The sequence below is a fragment of the Necator americanus genome, chromosome II (genome assembly GCF_031761385.1).
Source record: "Necator americanus strain Aroian chromosome II, whole genome shotgun sequence".
Taxonomy (NCBI): Eukaryota; Metazoa; Nematoda; class Chromadorea; order Rhabditida; family Ancylostomatidae; genus Necator; species Necator americanus.
In genome coordinates this window covers 19,341,985-19,368,257 of record NC_087372.1, presented here as the reverse complement: position 1 = coordinate 19,368,257, position 26,273 = coordinate 19,341,985, and the positions used below count along the sequence as shown (strand labels likewise).

At 41.1% G+C, this 26,273-nt stretch overlaps 5 protein-coding genes across 6 annotated transcripts; 1 reads left to right on the top strand and 4 right to left on the bottom strand.

The window, feature by feature from the left end:
* Positions 1-1,701: 1,701 nt before the first annotated feature.
* On the bottom strand, positions 1,702-2,180 carry RB195_018492 (uncharacterized protein; the record flags this gene model as incomplete). The annotated part of the gene is made up of 3 exons (XM_064185960.1): positions 1,702-1,833; positions 1,998-2,048; positions 2,145-2,180. The coding sequence occupies 3 exons, from the start codon at positions 2,178-2,180 to the stop codon at positions 1,702-1,704; spliced, it is 219 nt and encodes a 72-aa protein (XP_064041841.1).
* Positions 2,181-2,209: 29 nt separating this feature from the next.
* On the bottom strand, positions 2,210-24,305 carry RB195_018488 (uncharacterized protein; the record flags this gene model as incomplete). Of its 2 annotated transcripts, XM_064185955.1 has the most annotated exons (12): positions 2,210-2,279; positions 2,339-2,394; positions 2,455-2,533; positions 2,591-2,660; positions 4,443-4,542; positions 4,952-5,045; positions 5,114-5,178; positions 8,602-8,718; positions 8,792-8,885; positions 15,251-15,387; positions 19,391-19,501; positions 24,069-24,305. In XM_064185955.1, 12 exons carry the CDS (start codon positions 24,303-24,305, stop codon positions 2,210-2,212), a joined length of 1,230 nt encoding a protein of 409 aa, XP_064041836.1. The 2 variants fall into 2 exon arrangements, with proteins under 2 accessions (XP_064041836.1, XP_064041840.1); XM_064185956.1 differs by lacking the exons at positions 15,251-15,387; positions 19,391-19,501; positions 24,069-24,305 and adding an exon at positions 15,997-16,004.
* RB195_018491 (uncharacterized protein) lies at positions 16,254-16,907 on the bottom strand (the record flags this gene model as incomplete). The annotated part of the gene is made up of 2 exons (XM_064185959.1): positions 16,254-16,545; positions 16,825-16,907. 2 exons carry the CDS (start codon positions 16,905-16,907, stop codon positions 16,254-16,256), a joined length of 375 nt encoding a protein of 124 aa, XP_064041839.1.
* On the bottom strand, positions 20,223-20,681 carry RB195_018490 (uncharacterized protein; the record flags this gene model as incomplete). Its single annotated transcript, XM_064185958.1, has 1 exon — positions 20,223-20,681. One exon carries the CDS (start codon positions 20,679-20,681, stop codon positions 20,223-20,225), a length of 459 nt encoding a protein of 152 aa, XP_064041838.1.
* Positions 21,608-23,438, top strand: RB195_018489 (uncharacterized protein; the record flags this gene model as incomplete). The annotated part of the gene is made up of 4 exons (XM_064185957.1): positions 21,608-21,685; positions 21,921-22,031; positions 23,229-23,267; positions 23,334-23,438. 4 exons carry the CDS (start codon positions 21,608-21,610, stop codon positions 23,436-23,438), a joined length of 333 nt encoding a protein of 110 aa, XP_064041837.1.
* Positions 24,306-26,273: the final 1,968 nt, after the last annotated feature.

Sequence of the window (26,273 nt, the reverse complement as noted above, 5' to 3'; positions counted from 1 at the left end):
GTACACGCGCCAGTTCCTGCATCAATCTATCCATTGGTTTTACTTGAGTAGGCCGGCGGGGAAAATTCGTTGATTTCGTCTTGTGTGAGAGGGGATGCTTCACAAGGTACCTCGGCTAAAAATTAGCTCAAGGAGGCCGTTTTCTACGCCATTTTGCAAGACGACTAAGAATAATTGAGAATGATTACTCATGGTAGTCGAATCAGGAGGAACTAACGGAACTTTCTACATGAAGCCAAGTGCACTTGATTAAGGGCATCACCCCACGAATCTGAGGTGGTACGGATTTCAGGTGGAGTATTCGTATACGGGATCGTAGATTAAGGAGAGGGGAGGAAGGGTTATTCTGTCCATTTCTTCCTAATTGCCGTAAAAAACGGCCCGGAAGATACGGCTTCGAGCGTTCCGGCGCACTATTTTCTGCAACGAGTTCGACTGGAGCGCGCCAACCGTATGCACACGCCGCATCTTCCGGGCCGTTTTTTTCGCCAATTAGCAAGAAATGGACGAAATCACCCACCTCTCCATAATATACTATCCCGTATACGAACACTCCACCTGAAATCCGTACCACCTCAGATTCGTGGGGTGATGCCTTTAAGCGACAGCGCTCGAAATAGAAGCCTCGCTGGCTGCACTCATCTCCTCAGGGAGAGCAGATGGGTGCGAATCACATCAGATGCAATGCACAAGGTCTTTCAATGCAAAAAAAGTTTGTAAGACAAGAACGCAGTAACATGGAATTATGCTGGGCTGCTAAGGATTTTGTACATACCGGCGAATAAAGTTATAAAGTTGGCGTTGTGTTGAAGAAAGACAGCCAGTGCTCCAGGGCATTTTACCCAAAAAAAGCACGCATCCACAGTGTCTCGAGAAGCATACAAGCTGCTTTTACCAGGTACTAAGTAGCCACGGATTCTTGGCCGTATTTGTCACCTACTTCCAACTTCAAGGTATGAAGAAGAGGATGTCGAAATTTTCTATATGAAAATAGAAAAGTTCTACAATGTAGACTACGCTTTCTAAAGGTCACTGTTGGTGAATTCAGCGGCAAAAGTGAAGGTGGAAGGACGTCTAAAGAATTTTAACTACAACGTGAAATTCCGTTTATGGAAAAGGAGAGGGGATTTCATAGTTCATCATTGTGAGTAGAACCATCCATGGAAATAAGCAATTAAAGGTCTTTGCCGACGGATATCGTGGTTGTAGCAGTTTGTATGGGATCTTAAGATCGCCCCCTTCCGAAAAAATCCACTTCTCGCGAAAGGCAAGTCACTTAAACATAATGAAAGGAATCAGTGTGTAGAACGAGTCCGATAAATGTTCAGCAGCCGCAGTACATTCTCGCCAGCGGGAACTTTGCTTCAAGAAATACTAACCAGTGATCAATATTGATCTTGAGTTTTGACTTTGTGCCTTATGCAGAGTTAGGGGTGTAAATCATGTGTATTAGCATGATCTCGCTAATTTCCCTCTAAATTTCGTGAAAAATGGCGTGAGGAGCGAACTTGGCGGCGAAATTCTCTTATGAGGCACCTAGTAACGTACCTAGTAACGGGCAAACGTACTTCTGTAGAGGACCAGATCAGCGGGTTGCTCACGCTGCCTCTCCAGCTTGATGGCCGATTCTGCGCAGACGCCTGTACTCGCAGAGTTGTTTCGTAGGGAAATTCGGTCGCCAAGAACGTCCCCACGCAGTTTTCAGGAAATGCTGCGGGAATTGAGCGTGACTGCTTTCATACTCTTGACTCTGCTACTTCTACCACTACCCCAACATCGTTGATTCGGTTGTATGCCTCCTTCAAGGATGCGGTGCATTTTCATTTTTTCTGTCTAAACGGAACAGATTACTTATGAAAATATTAAAATATGCATGATTGTCACCAATCTAATAGCGCATGAATTAAGTAAGGAGTGTGATGAGCTGCAGTGGAGAAGTAAATTCTAGCGTTATGTGAACGCCAACAGCACCTTCCTTGCACATCCTACAAACTAACTTGTGCAGGCGAATCAAATGCATAGATATCAAAGTGAACTGAGAATAGCCACTAAAACATAATTCTATACCAGAGGAGAAACGTTGGACAAAGATTTGGAATGATGTATTAGCTCTGCTCGTTCTCGTCTCTGCCACTATCAAGAACCTGGTTGTGAAGGGAATGGAGCGTTAATGTCGACATCTTTATTTTGCGAAATAATACTATGCGTTCTAGCTTCCTCCACAAGGAGTTGCATCCTGCTCCACATTCACAAAGTTCCCGAGACGCTCGACAGCAGTTCTAAAATGACATTACATTATCTCTTTCAATAGGATTCCTTCTAACCAAATGAAACAGACATTGAGGATGCTCTGTTGGTGAAGTCGGAAGACAATGTTTTAGGTGGTACATCTCGCTAAATGCGCTGTAGTTTTGCACGGATACTTTCTTGCAAGATTCATGGTATTCTCCTCACCCTGCTCTCTTCGTTTGTAATCCCGCTCATGGGATTATAATTCGAGCTGAGCATTTCAGTAAACCAGCAACTTTCGTTTCTGTAATTGCTAAACTTCGACATTTCAAAGTGTAAAAGCGAGCTAACAGGAAATTACTTCTCTGCTTCTACACGACCAAACTTAATTACATCTTCCTGTGAGTTGAGCATCACTGCCGTAGTCGTATCTAAAAACTTAAGCTAGTTATGCTGTGTTACATTAAATTGGTAACTATTAATACAGTAAAAACCCTCGACGCTTGGTTTCAACATTCGAATATACGAGGTTCTAAAAAATTTTCGGGAGAAGAGATAATGTTTGATTCTTCTGTATCAGAAATGTTTGTGCTTGAAGGTTCCAATGCTGGAGCTTAAAAAAAATTCGAGCAAGTGAGCATTCTCGAGTGTTCGGAATCGACTTTTTTAAACACTCAAACGCTTCAATTAATGTTCTGTCCAAGCCATATTGTTAGAGTCTTAAAAGCGCTTTTTCTTTCTTCGATCTACTATCTATCAATTTGCTTGTTAGCAATTTTTATCTGCAGCTAAATGCAGGCATAAATGGTCTGCGAAGCCATTTTGAAAGCTTTTAACACAAAATTGCCAGCTTGCAATTGATATCTTCCACTGAGTCTGAACATTCAGCTGACGCCGAACGTGCTCGCTCTCAGAGTCAATACAAATTTGAAATAGGGGCATTCTCTGTAGATTTCTGTTAACCAATTGAACTTTTTTTTGTTGCTAAGAGATGTTCTTCTCGTTTTTTGAGGAATAAAAAACATCTTGTTTCACGTTTGAAGATTTCTTGGTCTTCTCGCTAATGACGTCAGTACTGTACTCAAAAATATTCTAATTTGATCTTACATCTCTATTCTTTCGATACCGCTACAGAATCGAAGCTCTTTTCATACTTTTTCCCAACAGTTAACATAGAATGATGTGCATACATGAATTAATTAACGTATAGAGGGTTGGAAATATGGAGGCACAAATTTAAGTGAAACGTTCTACAAATAAGCCGTGTCACTCTGTCTTGCTTAGCAGCATGAGCACATCAACTCTACGCCATGGTAACCGTCCCAACCTACCTCATCACATTTTAGCAGCGGCGCATTTAATTGACGCTGTGGAACTCGTATCACTGCATTATGGCTACATATCATAGAACCGGTTTCACCCCATCTCACTACACCCTGGCTCGTTGTACTCTCCTGCTGCGCGCTCGGGACCGGGTCGGTTTCTGCCGATACAACATTTTTCATCTTAGTGGAGTGACTTCGTGACACACAGACAAACACGCATAGTTATTATATAGTACTGGCGTATCTAGTTGATCTTGTGGGATTCGTCCCTGTCTCACTGCCCTCTGACGCCAAATAGCTAACCGTAAGTGTAGGACCTCCCTCTACGTCACGTTCGGTTGCCGCCAACATGCCTAACCAACGCCGAAATACTCGTCCCACCTCATCCCCCTAACTGACGCCATGGAACGCTTCTCACTCTATGTCGGTGCATTTTGGGGCTGGAGAATTAATCTGACGCTCTCAGACTCACTCCACCCAATTATTTGTCTTCTTTGACTACGCATCTAATTTATTCATGAGACCCGACTCACTGTCATACGCTCCAAAAAGCTTAAATGATGCCGTGAAACCGGTGGTCCCACCCCATCTCACTACGTTCTGTCTTGCCGTACTCACCCGCCATGCGAAACCAGGTCGGTTCCCGCTGTCAGTAGAAAGTTTTCCATATTAGTAAACTAATGCCGTGACACAAAGACAAAAAAAACACACAGAATAAATCCGTCATTACATAGAACGACAGACAGAACTCCGAAAGAAAGAAGTGGGATTATTATTATGCTATTTATTTTTAGAAGAATATTGTTGACTTGAAATGATCTTTTTAATGACTGATATCTCACCAGATATGTCCCTGAGAACTGCTTTAAAAAAGTTAAGTAAACTCACCGACGTCTACAGTATCAACTGGCGAGTCATTTTTAATGAGAGGAATTGATTTTGGAACAGCTTCCACTAGACATGCGCTACCAGGAAGATCGATTATAGTCTAAAATTCATATCCCACAAAAATATGCTAGAAAATCTTCTCTGACTTGCGGCCATATCGGTTTATGTTACTTTCAGTTCCAAATCTTCGTAATACTACCCTCGCATCGCCTACTCAAAAATCGGTTGGAAAGGAAAACGCACTTCGATAAACTCCTAATGCACATCCACACGGCGATAATTTTACTACAATATTCTTCTTTTAATTTTTATTATTATTGGTTACTCCCTCTTATATCGTCGAAGAACCTCTTCGGATCTCTCCAAAAAGAAAATAAAAAGAATTCTACATTCGAAATTATTGAACACAATTTGAGTTCATAGACCGCTCAAGCATCATATCTTTGAGGTTGGGATTACGTCATATGTGGTAGGTATCTCGAATACAAGAACCTCATCTCAGGACTCACATCACGTGCAGAAAAAACGTTGTTATTAAACTTGACTTCCAGTTCAAAGGCAAGCTGTTTCTTGGTCTCCATACCAGGCGTGTTCAACCACTTACTAAATAACACTATTCATTGAGAAAGCACTCTAAATAAAAACAAAGAAATGAATTTTTCAGAACATACGCAATTTTAGGCAATGTATGAGCGTAAACAGGCATCGCATAGCCGGAAATTTTAGGCGATTGATACTGGAAAGATTAGAGATAAAGACTAAGTAGAGGATTTGCAGCAGCGGTGGATGTTGATGAAAAGTACGAACAAACAAAAAGGGTGGTTTTTTTTAGTATTCAGTTCATTTCTCCAACTGCCAATTGACGCTCATCACATTCATACTTTTTTTGGTTATTCTTGTTTATTTTTTGTTTGTCAAGAAGTAGGAGGAATCTTCTCCTCGATTACTTTTTCGTCGCATTTGTATTATATAATAAATGAAAAAATTTTGTTTGGCGTTGATCGTTCAGTGGCAGTGGCAGGACCCTTCCTTCGATTTCGCCATTGAAGACATTATGCGAAGGACAGTAGATCACTGTCTGCCGATATCATCTTAGCACCATCAGGATGCCCCTTGACCGATCTCGAGTCTGCTGATGACGTTGCTATGTTCGCGAAAAACAACACGAAATTTCAACCTTGCAGCGAAGCTGGCTACAGCTTATGGACTACGTCTACGCCTTGATAAATGCAAGCAGATGTAGGTCTCTTTGAGAACTTGAACAGAAATCAGGGTGGACGGACAACCGATAGAGCTCGTCGATGAGTTCTGTAACCTGAGCTGTACACTGAGGAACAACGGCAGCTACGAGAAAGATATTCAGCAAAGATGCGCTAAGGTCACTTTTGCATTAAACTCCTTAAGGAAATGCCTGTGGTCGACCCCCTTCAGCAACGAAGTCAATCTGCGAGTCTACCTATCCGCAATCTGCCCCATCATGATGTGCAGATCGGAGGCTTGAGTAGCACCATCTGCGGTGATGGAGAGGTTTGATTGCACGGAACGAAAGCTGTTTAGACGGCGGCTTGGCTAATTATGGCCTAGGGTATGCCACAATGAAGATATTTATGCGAAAATTGATTTGGTATACCGGCAGATGACATTTGGAAGATATTAACATCGTGCACGGCCATCGAAAGTAGCTACAGAAAATCGTCTTTGCTTCTTCTGTCATATATTAAGCAAATCAGCAGATTCAACAAGTTCTGAGGAGTTTGTCGGGTTCGAACTAGAAAAAGTTACCTGGTCGAAAACGGAAGTTCTGAACTGAGATGGTCAAAGAGAACTTGACGACATACGGCGTAGATAGGCAGCTCAGGCGAGACATAATGTTTTAAAAAATATGGAATAGCGACGAACTGCTTGATTCTGTGCAAGCTCTCACAGAAGATCATGGAGGTTGAGCACAGCTATGTTCAACTACGGCATACTTCGGCGAATATGTGGGTGATCGCCTCAGACGATAACATGTCAGCACATTATTCTGCACTAATTGTTGTAGTGAAAGTGAAGAAAGAGTCACGCTTCGAATTATGTATATAGTTTTTTACAGTATCGAAGGAATATACGTGTAAAGTCAAGTTTAAATACTCTCCAAATGTAGTACTGACGGGTTTAGGTAAAGGACCATAAAATTATCACTTCAATTCATGATAATTTCGTGCTTAAATTTTCTAGAACGAAAAAACGAAAGAAGAGTCCGAGTCATTAGGAAAAATACAAATTTAATTTTTCAGAAAATGCTGCTACATTTCTTTTGATCAGTGAAGGGGGGGGTTGGGGGCGCAGCGTGCACCGGAAGAAGTTTGATATCCGGCGTTAGCTGGACATTTTGACTGAAATATAATAATAACGCTTATTCTGTCACGTGTGTGTCAGTCACAAAATTCCAAAAAGGGGGTGCGACGGGTTCCACGGTGTTGAATTGGTGCGCCATAGTGCAGTAGTATCGCGCAGTAAGTTCGTGGGCATGTCGCTAAAGGTGAATGGGGCGTTGGAACCGTTTCATAGCCGTGGCCACTGCGCGCGTTGCTTTCCTCCTCTATGGCTGCCCCGTTCCTCTATTTCCTTGCACGATTGTCTCACGTTGGTGTAATGCCTTCCTCAGAAAGTGGAAAGACGAATGAAACCGGCTGCTTAAATAGTAGCCAGTATTTCACATGATCTGACGTTATCTTTATCACTGCGATGATGTTCACGTCATTTTATGTGAAAACATCATTCTGTGACAACTATTGGGGGTAAGCAGGAAGAAAATGGTTAATGCTTTCGAATTGTGCTGTATTATGTTGGTATCGAAGGAGTGTTTGGAACTGAAATTTGAATGCTCTTCAAATGTAGATATGACGCGAAAAGGAAGGAAACTATTGAAACTTTCGCCTAAGTTTATGAAAAGAAGAAGGAAAAGGCATTAGAAAAGTATAGTCTAATTTTGCGTAAAATGCAACTACTATTAATTTTCATTTATCCGCGATGGCGAGCGAAGGGCACACCACAAAAAGTCTGAAGTCCGGCTTTAGCCGGACGTTCAGACTGGTTTAGCATAATATAACTTGCACTGAAAGCACTGGGCGATCGGTCGGAAGGGTGATACGTTTTGGGCTTACGTTAAGAGAGGAGTTTTCCAAATTGCTAATGGCACTAATAATGATGTTAGTCATTTCTCAAGCGGTGTATTCTAAGAACCAATGAAGTCCACAGCAAACGCTCTGATAGCAATCCGAAGAGGACTAAGCAACCAAAGTAAAGAAGCAAAAGCGACAGATATAGTGAGAACATTTGATTTGGTAGAAGAAGCACAATATATTCAACAAAAAGTGTCAGACAATTTGGTAGTAGCTAGGATTCGAGCTATGTGCCGATGAGTTATCATTAATTAGCGCCTCTTATTTTTCTTGCACTGCTTAGCTAAAAAGATCTAAAGGGTAGAACAAAAAAATTTCAGGCTTATCAAAAAAATCCGCTACTGTTCAGAAGGCAGTCAGTGAGCCCTTACCCGCAAGTTCTCTTTTGTATCATGGAGGAGCACTAATTTGAATGTGTTCACATGTGCTCTGTGCTCAGTATTACAGCTCTCACCCAAAGTGAAACATCATCTACTCCTACATCTTTTTAACAAGAGGAAATGCTTACATCAAATGTTCCAATTCTAGCACTGTCGATTTTGATTTCAATAAAGAGAGAACCAGACAGAAGAAGTCGGAGAACTCACGTCGCCCTTTTCACATCCCCTAGCACAGCTCATTTTTAGCGAGTCTGGTCACAGCTCATTTTTAGCGAGCGCTCGTCCAGACTACCAACATATAACTTCTAAAACATCTTTTAGACCATTAGAAACCACGACAGAAAACTGGTTATCCTTCCATAGAGACTGTTTGTGACTCCTGATCTCCAACAAAAAGGTAAAATTTCTTGTTTCTTTTTTGAGATTTGGATCGATTTGAATATTTCAGGATGGTTAACTCTCTTCGATAATTTTACTTCTGAGAACTACTTTTTACCCTGCTAATTCTTCGACACCGATGGTGGATAAATTTGTAAGTCTTACACAGTCGCAGTTTCGTATGCGCACGTACGGAATCACGTGCGCTTAGTGTTTTTAACAAGAGGAAATGCTTACATCAAATGTTCCAATTCTAGCACTGTCGATTTTGATTTCAATAAAGAGAGAACCAGACGGAAGAAGTCGAAGACGATCCCTCGCCAGTTCGACAACATGTGGCTTCGAAACGACCAGCTGGACCGGAAAATGGGGAAAGGAGATCTTGAATAGCCCGTTACAACACGAAATATGTTCACAAAACACCAACCTTAACTACTATGTCAGTGAGCGAGTTGTTTCTGAACACTAATCTTCGATACTGCGACTTTGAATTGTCAATTGGTACATAGAGATCTAGTGATCTAAAAATAATGAATGCTAGGGACAAGTTAACAACGGGGTACCGATAGTAATTGAAAAAACACTTGAATGTCTGACCAAACGGTCTACATCTCAATCATTTATTACTGTACATGTGCGACCAATCTCTATGTATGATTCTCTATGTCTGATTCGGGTTCTTTCCATCTTCCAGGTTCACTTGGCACCCGACTTTTTTTTTTCTATCCACTTCTTAAAATGCTATTTTTGCTGACATTATATTATCAGTAAAAATTTGAAAAAGTAAGAAGCACTGTTCGGTTCCTGTCACGCAATGAAAACTGCCATTACTATCGGCAACGCTTCATTCCTGCTTCAGAACCTCACCCCTTGTTTCTCAAATCAAGCTTACTTAGTCAAGCTTACCACTATACAGACCATGATAATCATTTACATCTAATGAGCAGCTGACTACTTATTAACATGTGTGCGCAATGCTTTTGAAAAATGGGCTCGGTAAACAGGAAGAGAGGAAGCTATGCGCACTGGTGTAGAACACTTAAAGGCTCACCCCACGAATCGGAGGTGGTGCAGATTTCAGGTGGAGTATTCGTATACGGGATGGGAGACTATGGAGAGGGGGGTGATTCCGTCAATTTCTTCCTAATTGCCCTAAAAAACGGTCCGGAAGATGCGGCGCCGCACAAGGCTGGCTCGCTCCAGTCGAATTCCCTGTAGAAAAAAGTGCGCCAGAACGACTGAAGCCGTATCTTCCGGGCCGTTTTTTACGGCAATTAGGAAGAAATGGACGGAATCACCACCTTCTCCATAGTCTCCCATCCCGTACACGAATACTGCACCCGAAATCCGTACCACCTCAGATTCGTGGAGTAATGCCTTTAAACACTTAAATTTGGATGCATTGGGATTCAAACGAAGTATTACAAGGGTTAAGCGTGTACAAGGTTCCCTAGAAGACGGCTCTAAGAAATAAATCTACAGCACTTACGCGTAATTTGGAGCTGATTTTAATGATGAACACTTACCCTGAATGGAAAGGGGTCAAGGAATTGTGCGGATTTTGGTAGGTTGAAGTAAATACTTGTAACCTGGTGCAAAAAAAACTGGATAGCCTAGTAAGGATGCGCTCTGTGGGGAAATGCTTGTGCTATGAAATGATTAAATTACCGTTTTCAGAGGCCGTCTGACGTTTTTGAAAGTTAGTTGAGAAAATGTCAGGACATTTTAAAAAATTTCCAAGCCTTTTCTGAACTAACTTTTGAGAGATCGAAAAGAAACATAAAACGAGAGAAGCGAAAAAAAGAAAGAGACAAGACCTTGATGGTAGAAAATCTTCGCTATAGCATTTTCAAGTCAGAATAAATTTTTGTTGGATATAAGGTTTGTTCAAAGTCACACAGATACACACACACTCTAACGCGCAGCTAAAATTTGAACCTAGCACTTTTTTTCGTTGTGCGGCTACGGTAGCGAGGTGAAGAAATTCTCTGGTCTATTTTTATGGAGCATAAAAAAACGTTCAACTGTAAATCCTTATCTCTGTGTGTCATTATTCTCCCTAAAGCTACTTAGTTGGCAAAAATGCAAAAAAAAAAGAAGGAAAACTCCACTACTTTTCTCAGTTAGGTTTCAAAAAGACCATAAAAATCCTAATGAATAGGATGGTCTCCAATGTATTGAACTGAGGAGTGTTGAAACAATGCGCACGCCATGAAGGAAGTGATGTCTGAATTCTACGGTCTCTTTGTACTCAATACAAAGTTACTTCCTTAATTATTTATTTAAATACTACACAATTTCATTTGAAAGACACGCATCGAATACGACACCTTGTGATCCCCTCCTGCTCCCACCCTCTTTTACAACCTTCCCAACGTACACCTGACCCTGAATATTAATCCGTTATGCAAGGAGCAACCCCAATTGCGACAACATTTCCATTCCTTCATCATTTCTTACTCTTGTTTACTAGTCTTTCCAATCTTGTTGCGTTAATAAGTTTCGTTTTCAACCGTGTTGTGACCAGCTTGGACATGTCTCACTGGTTTTTTTTTTCGCCACGCCGTCATCTCAGTTAGATTAGCGAGACCGTACAAATACGCGTCTCCGATCACTTCTGATACTTTTTGACGAGGGCGAAATGCATAGAACAAGTACAAATGCACCTATTCGTCGTGTGAAATAGAAATCTTTGCGGTCTCGGTTGACCATCAGGAAAAACTGAAAGAAGAATTGGACAAGAAATATATGAAACCATGAAAGAAAAAGTTCTCATGACTGTGGAGACCGCATTCGCAGCGTTAGATCCTAATGTATGGCTCCTATTTTCACTTTTATAACACGTTAACACAATTTATAAGACAAAATAAAGAAAGGTTTGGACTCCATTATTTCAAATAGTGTTGGTGTATTCGTGGTGAGCGATCATGACCGGTGTAGCTAGCTGGTTGCTTGATTAACACCCAAGGGACGAAGTGATTGCCATTGATTGATACCTGTTGTGGCTCATCAGGTGGCGTTCGTCCTCAGCTCAGAGCCGAAAAATTGATGGTGGCCTGGACACTGACTTACTGACTTGTTCTTATTGCATTATTGTTCTTATCCTCCTACATACACAATGCATATTGGTAGACTAACAGGAACTACTGCATAGCTGTTCTCTGTCACATTGTCGCAACCGGAGGTTATTCGAATTCAGAGTAAAGTGTACAATGACAATGAAAGACAGAAGAGTTTCTTTCGTCAACCATTCATACTTTGCAAGTTTATGACGAGTTTATCTTAATATCTAAGAACATCATATCCACTGGCAAGCCGACATGGACCAAATCCTTATCGACACACAGATATTTTGAGCTTTGGTCAATATTTAAATAATTATTCAAACGAGTCCATTTCTTTGTTGGGCACAATTTGCCAGCACGGTGTTTTCACACCGCAAATATAAAATGTTTTCCCAATACCTGGCAGAGGAAAAGCGAAAAGGAATGGGAACAAAAGAGAGACTTCGAAAAAAAAACCATAAACTTCCGCACCATTTCATATCGCGCTTTAGCCAACTTTTACTATTCCACCGGCATTTTGTTTAGGTTATCTCACAGCTTAGTTGTTTCCAGTACCTCTCCCCAAGATATTGGCTACTTCACGGTACTCGATCCTCTGTTTTTCATGTGGTCAAGGTAACTTGTACATTCGCGAGGGTGCAGGCATATTCGGACATCCCTGCGTGTATGTCTTTGTGTGGGCACACATCGTATCCTGCACCTCGGTCAGGGGAAAAATCTGCGCAGTCAAGTCAAGTAACTGTGAGGTGTAAGGGGAGCATTTTGTGTCTCCCATTACCAAGCCTAGTACCAATCAAATGAAAGACATCGTTTAGCCCTAAGTTAAACGCAGCGATTCAGAAAGCTGCTCACGAGTTTTCTCCGTACAAACACTGAAAAGAGTCTCTTTGATCTGGAGTATTGATTTTTACGACAGCCTCAGGAACTATGGTTCCAAAAGCCATCTGGACTGCCCATGCGGATAAAAACGAACATCTGTACAAAAAAGGACGTACTCTTGCGTTGAAAGGGCTCTCGAAGATACGATGATGTAAGGAACGGCGATCGAACACGAGGTTCTCGGATTTTCCAAGACAGAAGAATAAACAGAACAAAGATTATTTGACGCTGACTATCACAGTGTAGAAAAGTGTTTATAGGAAAACAGACCAACCTAGGGTAGAGTATTTATTGGATCTCGTCATCAGTAGTAGTGTTTTAATAAACATAGATTCTCTGTAACAGCTGATGACCAGAAACAGACGTCTAGGAATGAGGAGATGTGGTTCACCGTCAGCTTTGACTACCTGCGTCACTCCAAAAACTAAGTACAAAGCGGGAAATGTTGTAGCCTTCTTAATAGACTTGAAAGTTCTACAAAATTATCACTCTTTCTACAAACCACGCTTAGCGGCTTGTGGAAAGTCTCTAGGTCTACGCAACGAGGATGCGAAAATGAACAGATCTCAAGAGCGAAGAGGTTTGGAAAGGCACAGAAGACAAAGAACCCGAGGAAGAATGTGCTTCACTTGAACAATGTAGCGGCAAAATGAAGAGATGCTCATCAGTTCCCACCACTACTAATGGAACGGCCGTCGCCGAAGCTACTAACTTAGAGAACACAAACGGAAACTCCAACCTTCATAGACGGGCACCTGTGGTTAGCGAGGAACCATCGACCGTGTTGGAGGTTCAGGTGCGTATATAAGAGATGAAGAATGGAAAGTATTGTGCAAATGACAGAATTAGTGCAAAAATGTTGGAATTTCTTCCTTTGTCTGCAATTCCTGAAATGATGAAGATCCTCCGTTCAGTGTAAATCGACGAAAGGATACGTTTAAGGACTCATAGAGACTCGCTATCATAATTCCCCTCCACAAGAAGTTATCCGTGACGGATCCTAGAAGCTATCGGAGGATCTTTTCCTGCTATTTACAAGGTCTTGTGTTAACCATCCTTGGCCTTCTTACCAAGAGACAATACAGGCTCTCTCTGTATGATATATTATTGACAAAGTGTTCATCATCACGAGTTTGATCGAAGTGTGACAGTTGTACTCGAAAACATTGTAGTTGGCCTCTACGTCCTTCGCATTGGTGGATTACCAGGAAAGTTCGCTTGCGTTGGTGACAAATTAGCGGATAACTGCTGCGGTCGGACCATCAGCCGCATGTACAACATCGCATGGAGTGGTAAGTAGAGTAAGATAAGGGAGATTTGCAGGGCTCTTCCTGTTCGACTTCGCTATCGATGTTATCATGCGAAGGACAGTCGATCAGCGTCCTGCTAAGATCATCTCAGCAGCATTGGGTGCCTCTCGACCGACCTCAAATATGTAGACGATGTTGTTATACTCGCAGAAAGCAGCGCGGTACTTCAAAAACTTCGTATCGAAGCTAGCTGCAGCTTATGGACTACTTCTATGTCCTGATAATTGCAAGCGTGTGTGGGTCTTTTCGAGACCTCGAAAGGAAACAGGATGGACGAACGATTGATCGAACTCGTCAATGACTTCTGTTACCTGGGTTGTGCTCTGAAGAATGTGTTCTTATTCGCCCACCATGATGTACGGACCGGAGGTTTAGGCAGCACCGTTTACGGAGACGCTTGATTGTATGGAAAAGAAGGCTATTTTTGGCCTATGGTATGCCACAATGAAGATCTTTACGCGGACATTGATGTCGTATACCGGAGGATGACACGTGGAAGATATCAACATCCAAACATGGTCGTCGCGCTCCAATTCGTGCGTTCCTGTTTTCTACGAGACGAAAAAAAGTAAAAAGAACGTTGTTAAAGAAAAGGTGAATATAATTCGGTAGCAGAAACTCACAGAAAGTACCACCTCACGAAGTGAGCACCTCTGGAAATTTGAAGACCAACGTTAGCCAAGTGTTTGACTGCTTTCTGTATGCTCACGTCTAATAACCCCATGATGCAACTTTGCTTGAACTACTACTTCTGGGAAATTCAAGGAATTGTGAGGTACTGGAGAAATGAGAGGGCGGTTCAAGTAGCAGTTGACCCATAATTCTATTCTAAACTAAAAGAAAACAGCGATCTGTTGGCCCTTCCAAACAACTCTAATGGCCTCATCTTATACGCCTTCGCTGATATCGATCGCATTTTTTTCTCAAAAAACAAATTTCTTAACTTAAAAGACGGGTCAGTTTGGCATTTCTAATTTTAATCTGCTAAGAGATGTTTCATCAATCATCGCTGATTTTTTTACACGTATCCAAACATGCATCAGACGTGGGCTTATCGTATGGAGTAAAATCCTTTTCCGTAACTCGGCGACAAACGTTATTCTCCATTAAATGCCGTTCGTTTATCTCTCGGTCCAGCGAATGCGAACAATTTCTCCTCTGCAGTGGTTTTATCAGATGTCAGCTTTCGCACTTATCGGAACCATTACCATTAATGACTATTTAAATTTCCATTTTTTGGTTTTTGGGCTTTCAAATTTTTTTGGTTTCGATTTTGGCTAAACGCTGACAACATTTCCACTAACACATCCTATACATTACACCGGATTCATGAGTTCGTTCCGGTTTCTTATTGAAACACGAGGAAATGTAACATTCGGAAGAAGCTTTCTGCTTGTAAATGCGGGTTACGGTGTGTTTTCAGCTTTTGTTTGCATCGTTATTTCATCCTGCTTTTTGATTTTTTTTCCGGTTTACTATAACATCACGAAAGATCACCCCACAGGCATTCTGCGCTATTGAAAATGTAGTTTGGATTCCAGATAATTTCAAAGCATTATCACAACGATGAGTGTTACTGATTATTGTGGTTTTACACCCATTCGGTCAATCTGCATTATGAGTAGAGCTTACTTGTGACCGGTAGCATGTGGATGTATTGCTGTCACAATCAAATGGAGCTCGCAATCCATAACTAGAAGTGTAGCGTTCTTCGCGATAAGACGTAGACGCGTAGATTTGGCGTTAGCTCGAATAGCGTCGCGAACAGTCTTCAACCCACAATCTCCGTTCAGGTTTAATCAGGTAGAAGACGGAAAATGCCTATTCTTTAGCACAAAACGTCAACAACGCAGTCAACGTTGACGTATGCAACACACACTATTTCTTCTCAATAACAACACTTGAGATACAAACGTTAGAGATGAATAATCCTAACATTCTTCTCGGGAAGGGAGCATTTCTTTTGCACACTCTATACCAGAAATGCACCCCCCCTCGGTAACAAATCTCTCATCCTTCCGTATTCGATGATTGGGAGTCAGACTTGTCTGGGAAGATAAAGCAACTAATTCGATGCACCAGCTAGCCCTTACAGGTCATTGTGTGAGTTAGGCGCGTTCATAAACTTCTGACGATTCTGAATTGAAGGCATTGGTGCAGTCCAAGCGAGTTGATCGGTTTAAAACGCTCTATCTTTAATGCTGTTTCGGTTTGTTGTGCACGTAATATTCTGTCGTGATTGATTCTCAGTAACCATTTTTGAAATTGCTACGAGAACGTTGAATTTCTGTTTTTTTTATTTTTTCTATGATATGGTATTATATAATAAAAATGTTTGAAAAAGTTTCCGAAGTTTAAAGAGCGATACATGGACATACTTGGACATTTAGATATGAAAGTTGCAACTAACGACTGTGAAATGAACCTCCCTCGATATGTGTGGAATGAATCTTTTTTTTTTTGAATACTACACTAATGGAGCATGTTTATGAATAACAATTACTGCATCAAACACAGCGCTACGCGGCCGACTCTTCTTACATTTTAAGCTGGAACGATGAATCACAGTAATCTGAGAGAGTGACTACCGCAGTTGCATTTTACTTAATCTTTTGACCTAATGGGTGGGCTGATGTCATCGTCTGACGCGATTACCCGCATCTTCGCCGAAGTATGCCGTCCTTAAACACAGCTCTGCCCAACCTTCTCGATCGTCTGCGAGGGCTTGCACAGAATCAATCCATTCGTCGCTATTCCATATTCTACGAAACCTTACGTCTCGCCTGAACTGCCTATCCACGCCCAGTGTCCTCAAGTTCTTTTTCACCACGTCAGTCCAGAACTTCTGTTTTCGGCCAGGTGGCTTCTTCCAGCTCGAACCCGGCAAACTCCTCAGAACTCGTTGAATAAGGCGATCTGCCGGTCTCCTTAATATATGCCAAAGAAACGAAGACGATTCACTTTAGCCACTTTCGATGGCGGTGCACGATGTTGATATCTTCCAAATGTCATTTGCCGGTATACGAAATCAATTTTCGCATAAATATCTTCATTGTGGCATACCCTAGGCCATAATTAGCCAAGCCGCCGTCTAAACAGCTTTCGTTCCGTGCAATCAAGCCTCTCCATCACCGCAGATGGTGCTGCTCAAGCACACTCAGGCACACCACATCAACTTCTGCGTAAAGATCTTCATTGTGGCATACCCCAGTTGACCTTTCAGGTTATGGGCTTTGGCAATGTGCTGGACGACAGTACCTTTTTGCAATGTATGGTAATCTTTCGCCATATAACAGTGCAGGTTATATAGCTCGTACGTTCTCAATTTTACACTCGAACGCCTGATTGCGTTTAGTTGAAGCAGGGCCACCACGTGCGGGTAGCAATCAGACTCGTATACGGGCCCCCACCGCAGTTGCATAGTAGACATATTATTAACAAAATCCACAACTTACAGCAAACCTCGAATGTTTTCTTTTATTGCAGTACAGGGTTAGCAGAATAATGCCTTGGTAACACAGAGGAAAGACAATTCACAGAAGTAAATGCGTGTAAGGTAGGTTCAAAAGAATAACACTGGGGGACCACTGACCTGTGAATGTTTGAAGTCTCAGTCAATGCCAAAGTATTCCAACATCAGCAACCATGTACTTTAAATTGTCCAACTGCATACTATATTTTAAATACTACGTTACTACGTAAGAGCATGCATATATATGTACGTATATGCAGGAATGTATGCATGCGTATATAATACTACTAGCCAGTTAAAGGCAGCATACCACGAATCCGACGAGATGAGGGAATCCGCGGGAAAAGATAGAAATGTGGTTGTAGATTGTCAAGAGGCCACATATCCAGGAGGCTAATGAGAGTCGTTAATTGCACCGCGCGTCTCCTAACAGCGTGGTAGGACAACGTCTGTCCTCTATTGTGTTGCGCCGACAGATGGCTAGCTCAGTTTGTCAGCGATTTACGAGCTGTCAAAAATCAGAGTTTAAAAAAATGCAAAACACCGAAGCCGTAACTTTAGCTGCAAAAAACAGAAAATCCTGTTGATCTGGAAAACCTAGAGATAAGGTCCTCCTACAAAAAGTAGTTTTCTTGCATATTTTGCAAGAAAACAATTTTTAGGCTGGTAACGTCGATCTGTCCTGGAGTTCAAACATGTTGCTTTAGTCAAATTTACAAAATCTTCAGAGTCATGGAGTTATAGCTGTGTGAGATATCAAACTGTTCGCAATATTATGTGGATTACGAATATGTAATCATCATTTCACTTTTCGAACAATATGTCCGCGTCAAAAATCACATATCCTTGGGGCGCACTTATTTTTTGGAAACTGCTTGCTTGATGGGTTTTGAAAGTTCTAATAACATTTAATCGGTAGAGCTCACGCCCACGAATTTATTGATGTGCAGATCTTATAGTAAAGATCAAGTTGAGACGAGTCACAAAAAAAAAGACGAAAAAGACGCGATTTAGCGATCCTACTGTACATGCGAAGATTTAGCAGTTTTCTTTCCAATTATGTCAGTAGTTCATTTAGAGTATACTATTCACTTAATTTCAACTCGACTTCAACACTTCGATACCGCCAAGGGATGGAAGCTCACTTTGCATTTTTGCAAACTGTCAATATAGAATTATGTGTATCATACTGATAAAAATAAGTCTTACTTCACGTCACCTAATCTAGCTACAGGTGAAGTGGCCGTCTGAATATACGTATCTAATTCCTCGAGAATGGAGTAAACTTGATGAGGGTAACGCACAGGAGAGTGGACATACGGAGGCATATTTTTAGGTGATACATTCTCGCTGCTTTCTTGCGCTATCACAATTAGCTTGCGCTACGCTACGCATAGCAGTGACGAACGCTGTGGAATTCACCCCACCATATCTTACTACGTTCTAGCACCGGGTAATGTAACTGACGCCATGGGAACCTTCCCACGCTTCCGCTCTGGCCTCGATAATATTCGATATTCGACGATTAGAATGACCAGTTTTTTTTCCAGGAAAACATGGAAAAACAGGAGTGATGGCTACATTGCAAGTGTTGACAAAAACACACGGAACGAAGTAGCAAACGTGTAGGAACTACATAGGAAAAAATAGGGAAAATGTGATAAAACTGAAGAAAAATAGGATGAAATTGAACATCAGAAAAAAAACCCTAAGCAATTAGACAAATAAAGTCTGTGAACAAGCGCTAAAAAGGACCTTCAAACAAAAGAGAGCGCAGAATTCGCCCTGTGCTGAGCATGCTCTTCAAAGCTTCATTGACCCAAAGTTGATCTTGTTACATAGGGTACGGCATTTTTAAAGTCTTTATGCTAGTCTGTTTATTAGGCGATGCGAAGATCGAACGTATAATAAAATTTCGCATTTAATTCCTTCTTTGTTGTGCTTAGTTCGATCTCTTGAACACTTCCACATGTTTCCACTGCGACCAAATTTGATGGCATGATTATTATTTTTAAATATATTAGTGCAGTAGACCTGCAAAAAAAAGTCAGGAAAGGCAACGGCTAGAAAAAAATCATAAAGCACAATGTGTTTTGTGATAGTGTGCCTGCGAGGTTTTTAGATGGAACCTTTATTTGCTTGAGGTCCGACTTTTTCGTCGTCTTCAAAGGTCTAAGTAGAGGATGGCTGGAGCAATGCTACTTTTATCCTGTCAAGTGCCACACTACTCTGGGTCAGTGTTTCGATAACCGTTCAGGGTAGTGAAAAGAGAAACCCATCTACATTGAAAATGGTCTTACGTGTTGCTCCACCGGATGTGGCACGGCTGGTAGCACGCACTTGTCACTCAGTGTACCAGCGAATGAATATTGCCGCGTGTAGATCACCAGCGACGATATAGATGATTTGATCTGCATAGAGAATATCAGGCGGTTATAGGTCACAGAGCGGTACAAGTGACAGGAACTCGTTATCGACAAGCATTCATTCCTATTATTCATTGAAGGGTTTCTTTTAAGAATCCAAAACGCCTCCAACGTCTTCCCTGACGAGATTCCTGTTTCGTGAGCCAGTATAACACATTTCACATCGTAATCTTTCCGTTGTAGGCCTCATGTCTTTGCCTTCCTAATGGTGTTATCAAACCTTGTCGTCGTTTTCCTGCCATGTATTCATTAATCCTCTCTCCAACATTCCTACCGGTCCCCCCAATGTAAGTTGCATTGCACATCAAGCACTCAATCTCATATATTACCCCCACTTGTGCGCAGTTTTTTTTACTTGTCCTTACGTGAACTACTTCCATTGTTGGTATGATTTCCACTCTCCATACCCAAAAGTCTATCGTACTTTACGCGCAGCGTAAAGAAAATACAAATCGTTTGACAAGACCAGCAGATTTTCCCATAGACATCCATACATGATTCAAGCGTTCGCTCTGCACAAGGAATTCTTTCTCTGTTACGCGGCGACAGATCGTTTCATCTTGCAAGTGAAGATTTGTTATTTCCCGATCAAGAGTTGACATGACTACGAAATTCCCACCCTTACCTTTATAGGAGTTACCTTACCGTTTACTGAAAGGCGTATGTTCCCTCTTGTAGTCATTTCGCGGATTTCCGTGAAACCCTGTCATTGCTCGCGCGTGAGATTGTTAAGGGTGAGTCGTCTATGGTAGTTATAAGCGGACAACACCCCAGATAACAGAATCCTAAATTTTGTATCTGTTTCGCGAGCTGGTTCGGGTTCTTTATAGGAGTTGCGCGGAAATTTTGTTGGGGGTAACGCTCTTCTGCTCATAGGTGCAGCCTGTTGATGGTTACTTTCATTCCTTGCTCTGATTCGAAGCTGGTCCCGAAGCTTGTGGAGGCCTACTGTGACTTTGCGGAATGTTGACCCATCGATTCGATGTGAAATTGAAAATGATGGTTCAAGGCTTAGAAAGTCAACAGCATTATCGGATAAATGAATGTTGCCGAGTGCCGTTACTCTTGCCCCTTGATCACTAACAGCATTTTGAGCTGTTGTGTTACTTGCTCGGTGGAGTCTACGTGGACTACTTCCATTGTTGGTATGATTTCCACTCTCCATACCCAAAAGCCTATCGTACTTTACGCGCAGCGTCGAGTCGTCGATGTTTCGCGTACGAGAAAGAACATATTCGGGGATACTTCAAGTAGTAGTTCGAATGTTCTCTTGTCTTGAAACCTCGGCATATTCATCTTAAAAAATGCCAAAAAAAAATACCATCTCATTTGTCGAACACGCACCATTTCCTTGAGCAATTACGCAATGCGAGAGTTGAGGGCAACTGCGTAATAGAGTCCTTTGATGTAACTTCGCTCTACACGAATGTAAAGAAACAGTGAGGCGCTGCAAGCTCTCTCTGAGATGATAGATTTATATGGTAACAACTTGGAAACATTATTAGAGTAAAGTGGTATCGCAAAGAAAGTTGCACGAACATCATATTGCACTCCAAATCTGCACATCCGACTGCAGTCAAACGCGCAGTGATTCGTAATATGTCAAAACCGTTAGTGAAGTATGCACTGGCAACCAAGAACGACACAAATCACGAAGACTAGCCTCGAAAATTGCATGTGCTAATGGCCATACAGTACGTCCGCATTACCGAAGAACCCGCACTGTAAATAGCAATGTTCCGCGCGGAAACAAAATTTCTCTTTGTCTTCCTTTTATCTCTGACAGTGTCAGTGCCGCTGTTCAGCGCAGCATTATCCAAGTATTATACAATTACAAGATTACGTGATGACCAAATGCAAACATCAAAAGCCAGCTTGTTAGAAACAGACTATATGATAGATACTGCATCTGTGAAAGATGTGTTATTTGTCCCTACGGAAAAACAAAACGACGCTGCGCGTAAAGTACGATAGACTTTTGGGTATGGAGAGTGGAAATCATACCAACAATGGAAGTAGTTCACGTAAGGACAAGTAAAAAAAACTGCGCACAAGTGGGGGTAATATATGAGATTGAGTGCTTGATGTGCAATGCAACTTACATTGGGGGGACCGGTAGGAATGTTGGAGAGAGGATTAATGAATACATGGCAGGAAAACGACGACAAGGTTTGATAACACCATTAGGAAGGCAAAGACATGAGGCCTACAACGGAAAGATTACGATGTGAAATGTGTTATACTGGCTCACGAAACAGGAATCTCGTCAGGGAAGACGTTGGAGGCGTTTTGGATTCTTAAAAGAAACCCTTCAATGAATAATAGGAATGAATGCTTGTCGATAACGAGTTCCTGTCACTTGTACCGCTCTGTGACCTATAACCGCCTGATATTCTCTATGCAGATCAAATCATCTATATCGTCGCTGGTGATCTACACGCGGCAATATTCATTCGCTGGTACACTGAGTGACAAGTGCGTGCTACCAGCCGTGCCACATCCGGTGGAGCAACACGTAAGACCATTTTCAATGTAGATGGGTTTCTCTTTTCACTACCCTGAACGGTTATCGAAACACTGACCCAGAGTAGTGTGGCACTTGACAGGATAAAAGTAGCATTGCTCCAGCCATCCTCTACTTAGACCTTTGAAGACGGCGAAAAAGTCGAAACGTCAGGCAAATAAAGGTTCCATCTAAAAACCTCGCAGGCACACTATTACAAAACACAGACCGAATATGCCGAGGTTTCAAGACAAGATAACATTCTAACTATAAAGCACAATTTTCTAGGTTTATCTGGGTCTCCAAAAAAGATAGGAAGTATTCAAGACATCTTTGAATAACATTAGAAGAGACTATTTGGAATGCCATGGTTTTGTGATTTGTAATCATAAACATATGGATATACATATTAACGTCTGTACAGCTGCTGAAAGTGGTTTATTGGCAGAATGATCGCTTCCTGAGCGGTTGGCCAGAGGTCAAAACTAACCTCTCCTATCATGTTCTTTATAAATGTTGTAGTTCAGTAGTAGAACGCTGGCTTGCTAAGCGGACGCAGCAAGTTTGGTTCCTGCCAGTGTAACGTTTTTTTTTTATTTTTATAGAGTAAATTCGCCATACGAACATAACAATGACATAAACACACATACAAACATATACAAATACACACATACACACAAGGAGTTGAACCACAATGAGTTTAGTGATGAAAAATTGACACGATAGCTTCATTGGTGTGGCAGCGTTGAATAGGAGGCGCAACGTTTTTAGCCCCATCTGTGTTAACTAGCAGAACAGTGAACAGTGAGATTGACGTAAATACCATATAAATCCATGTGATAGGACAAAATTGGTTTATTATGTTTCCATTGACATAGCCATTGTCAAAATGTTTCCAGTATTTGACATTTCATGCTCATCGCTGTAAATTCTTTTCTATGCTTCTCTTTGTTACATTACAAGGCTCATAACCAGGAACAAGCGTGTGCTGAGAATTTCTCAACAGCGGGTCGTAAGAGGGGGTCGGAAAATTAAGAAAAAAAATTTAATTAGGGGTCGGAAAATCAGGAAAAAAAATGTAAGGAGCATAGAGAAAAGGAAGACGGGGTCGTCGATTTAAAATAAACATATATTAAGGCGTACAAAATTTAGCGTAATTTAGGTATACAACATTCAGCAGAAAAACAGAAGTGAAAACCGCTTTTTCAGACGTATTGCTGTAACTTGAAAGTGGATCAGCAGCGAATGGCTTGTTTTCACCGCATATCAGAAGATATTCACAATTGAAACGTATTCTAAGGTTTTTTTTTTCAGGTCCCGATATCTGCAACTAAAAAATGGAAGTTTTCTCAAGGAAGAAAAAACGTCAATGATGCATATTCACCACTTGATTTCAAAATAAATTTGTTTAATATTTGAATAAATGATTGAGGAAGGCTCGCGGCTGCGATTGAGGAAGACTATTGTAGCATAAATAGTTAAGCTAAAAAGAGGGTACAAAACCCACAAAATGATTTTTAAAAATTTACTCTTCATAATTCTGGCAATGAAACTACTGCACTTTTTAAGTCAATCTTGAAGATGGACGACTTAGCATTTTTTGCTGCTCTAACTTATGCTTGATGACGTCGGAGTCGCTTTGGTGGCCCAAACAGTGCAAAATCATATTTCATCGTACGTGCAAGACGGAAAGGGAGTCCACATTGCCTGAACGAAAAGGAAAGCCTTCAGAAAGGAGAAAAAAGAAGCTCATAGACAAAGAAAACGTACCAGTGGCAATAGCATCCTTTCTAAAATATCAAGATCTCTATAAACAAGCCTCTCGGTTACTTTTGAATTAGCACAAACAATTGAAATCTTGAATAAATGTGATGCATAATGATGATGATGATGTTGTGGAGGTGATAAAATAGAAAACCAATTATTTTAATTACAATTAGCTACTTAAAATTTTGATCCCTTCAAAAAATCGACATGTTGTCAAACCCATCAAATCTAAGCACTACAAAGTTGTGTGTTGCTACTTTATTTGAAAGAAATGAAATTAACCAGAGGTGACTTCGTATTGAGTACTAAAAGACCACAGGAGGCAATCTTCATTTCCTTCATAGCTTGCACATTGCTTCGGCACCCTTCCGTTACAGGCAATTCAATATGTTGAAGATCCGCAGTGGTACGGAAACGTGGCGTCGAAAATTCGCTTAGGAATGGATGACAAACTTGATGACAAACGAGATCTTCAGAAGCTAACAGAAGTGTAAGAGCACTAGGCAAAAGTAGAAGCATAGCTGCAATGAAAAGCAAGTACGCCGGCTCAAGTTTGTAAGTGTAGTGCAGATAAAGTACATTATGCGTGACCTTTCCCTACCGATCGCTTATTTATGCGCGATTACAAAAACTTCAAGAAGGACATCTGTTAATCGGCCATTATATCCTCTGCTGAAATAATTGCTGATGCTGATGATTCACTGTGATTGGATGGTTCAAGGCGATTTTTTGCTCCCTTTATTATGACGGTCGGGGATCAATCCCTGCCAAAGGTGTTTTTTTGCACTTAGCGAAAAAGAATTTAAAGAGCACATTTTTCATCCGACAGTGACAAATTTCTTGCTTTCACTAGAAAAAGCAATTCTGATGCTGCTTCTGAGTGAAAAAAGACATCTACAGGCGCAATTAGGGTTAAAATTAGTATAAAGTAGGCTCCACGAGTTTCTGAATATTGACACTCAAAGTGAATGTCATGCAATAAAGCTGGCTGCGATCTGTAGAGGTAGATTTCTTCCATATTTCTACAAAGTTTGGTGCCTCTGGCCTTCCTAGTCTTTTTGAAACTAAGATGAGAAAAATTCCAATTTTTGCCCCAAATTTTCTAGTTTTTCTCAACTAGCTATTGAGAGAACACCTGCGTAGGTCAAAATTTGCTTTAAAGAGTTCTCCTTGATGCTTTATCCAAATATGGAATCGATTTTTTCAAAGGCGCCATCGTAATTTCGTAACGGAAAAAAGAGCGGAATCTCAGATTTTCTGCAAGGAGTCAAAATAGGTATGACTTCAAACAAATTTCCATTATTCAGCTCAAAGTTTATAAAGACGACTTCGGCTTAAAGTATGTTGTAGAGAAAGCAGGTAGTTTTCGTTTCCAAAAAAGCTAGTTGAGAAAAGTGCTAAATTTCTCAACTTCTTCTCAACTAGGTTTCAAAAAAACCAGAGGATCCCTGATGAAGATTCTTTAACCTTTTTGGTGCGCAAATGTTCCTCTACAGAACGCAGCCACCTTCATCTTCCTCCATCTCTTTATTAGTGCGTTATTCATGTTTATTTCAAGATAAAAAAAACAGACCTGTCCAGCAGTAATTTCCAATTAAGGCCTGGTTCTAATCGCTAAAATAGCTTCTGTAAAACTCTGTATATGTATGTGGCAAACAGTGCTCTGAATACAGTTTCAAAAAATAGCCGGTAAAATGTTCTTCTCAGTGGTTTTTTTTCCGGTTTTGTAAAAATCTAGATTCCGGCGGGGATCTAACTATTCATCGTCTGTAACCGCTGTCAATGAGTGAAATTGTGTGTAGAGTGTAGAAAATTGCGGAGATCGAACTCTCATCCGTTCATTCCCATTGTCGATGAGCAGAATTGTTTGTAAATAATAGGAAATAGTGTGATAATTGTACGTGTTCTCTTTCATTTCCAGCACTTTTTTGTTTTGCAAAAATAATGGTTCCGGCGGGGATAGAACTTTTGATCATCTCTTTATCAATGTCAAACAGTACAATTGTGTTGCCGAATACAGATTGAGAGCTCACTCATCTTTTTAAATTCCAGTCCACATATATACTGACTCACTTCTAATTCTTGCAGTAACGTCTACCCCGTACTAATCCGAGCAAATATACATGAAGGATGTTTTTGGTGAGTAGCCAATGTGGTATGGGTCGCGACCTACCGGTAGCATCTTCGACAGCCTGACTGCCTTCTAGTTAGTCTTTCTTTATTATCTTGACACGTCTTTTAATCTTCGGGCCTAGTGATAATAATTTATTGGATCTACTTATACACTAATTGCAGTATTTACAAATGTAACACGATATTTCCACCCTTTCTGATGAGGAGAGCTTTATACGTTTTAATGAGATTAACTCCAAATTAAGACCTTCATTGGAGTGGCTGGCAAAGAAGAAAAAGTTGAGAGATGCATGGCTCACTTCTCCACCTAAGACGACGACGACGACAGCTCCACTCTCAGATCAACCTTATACA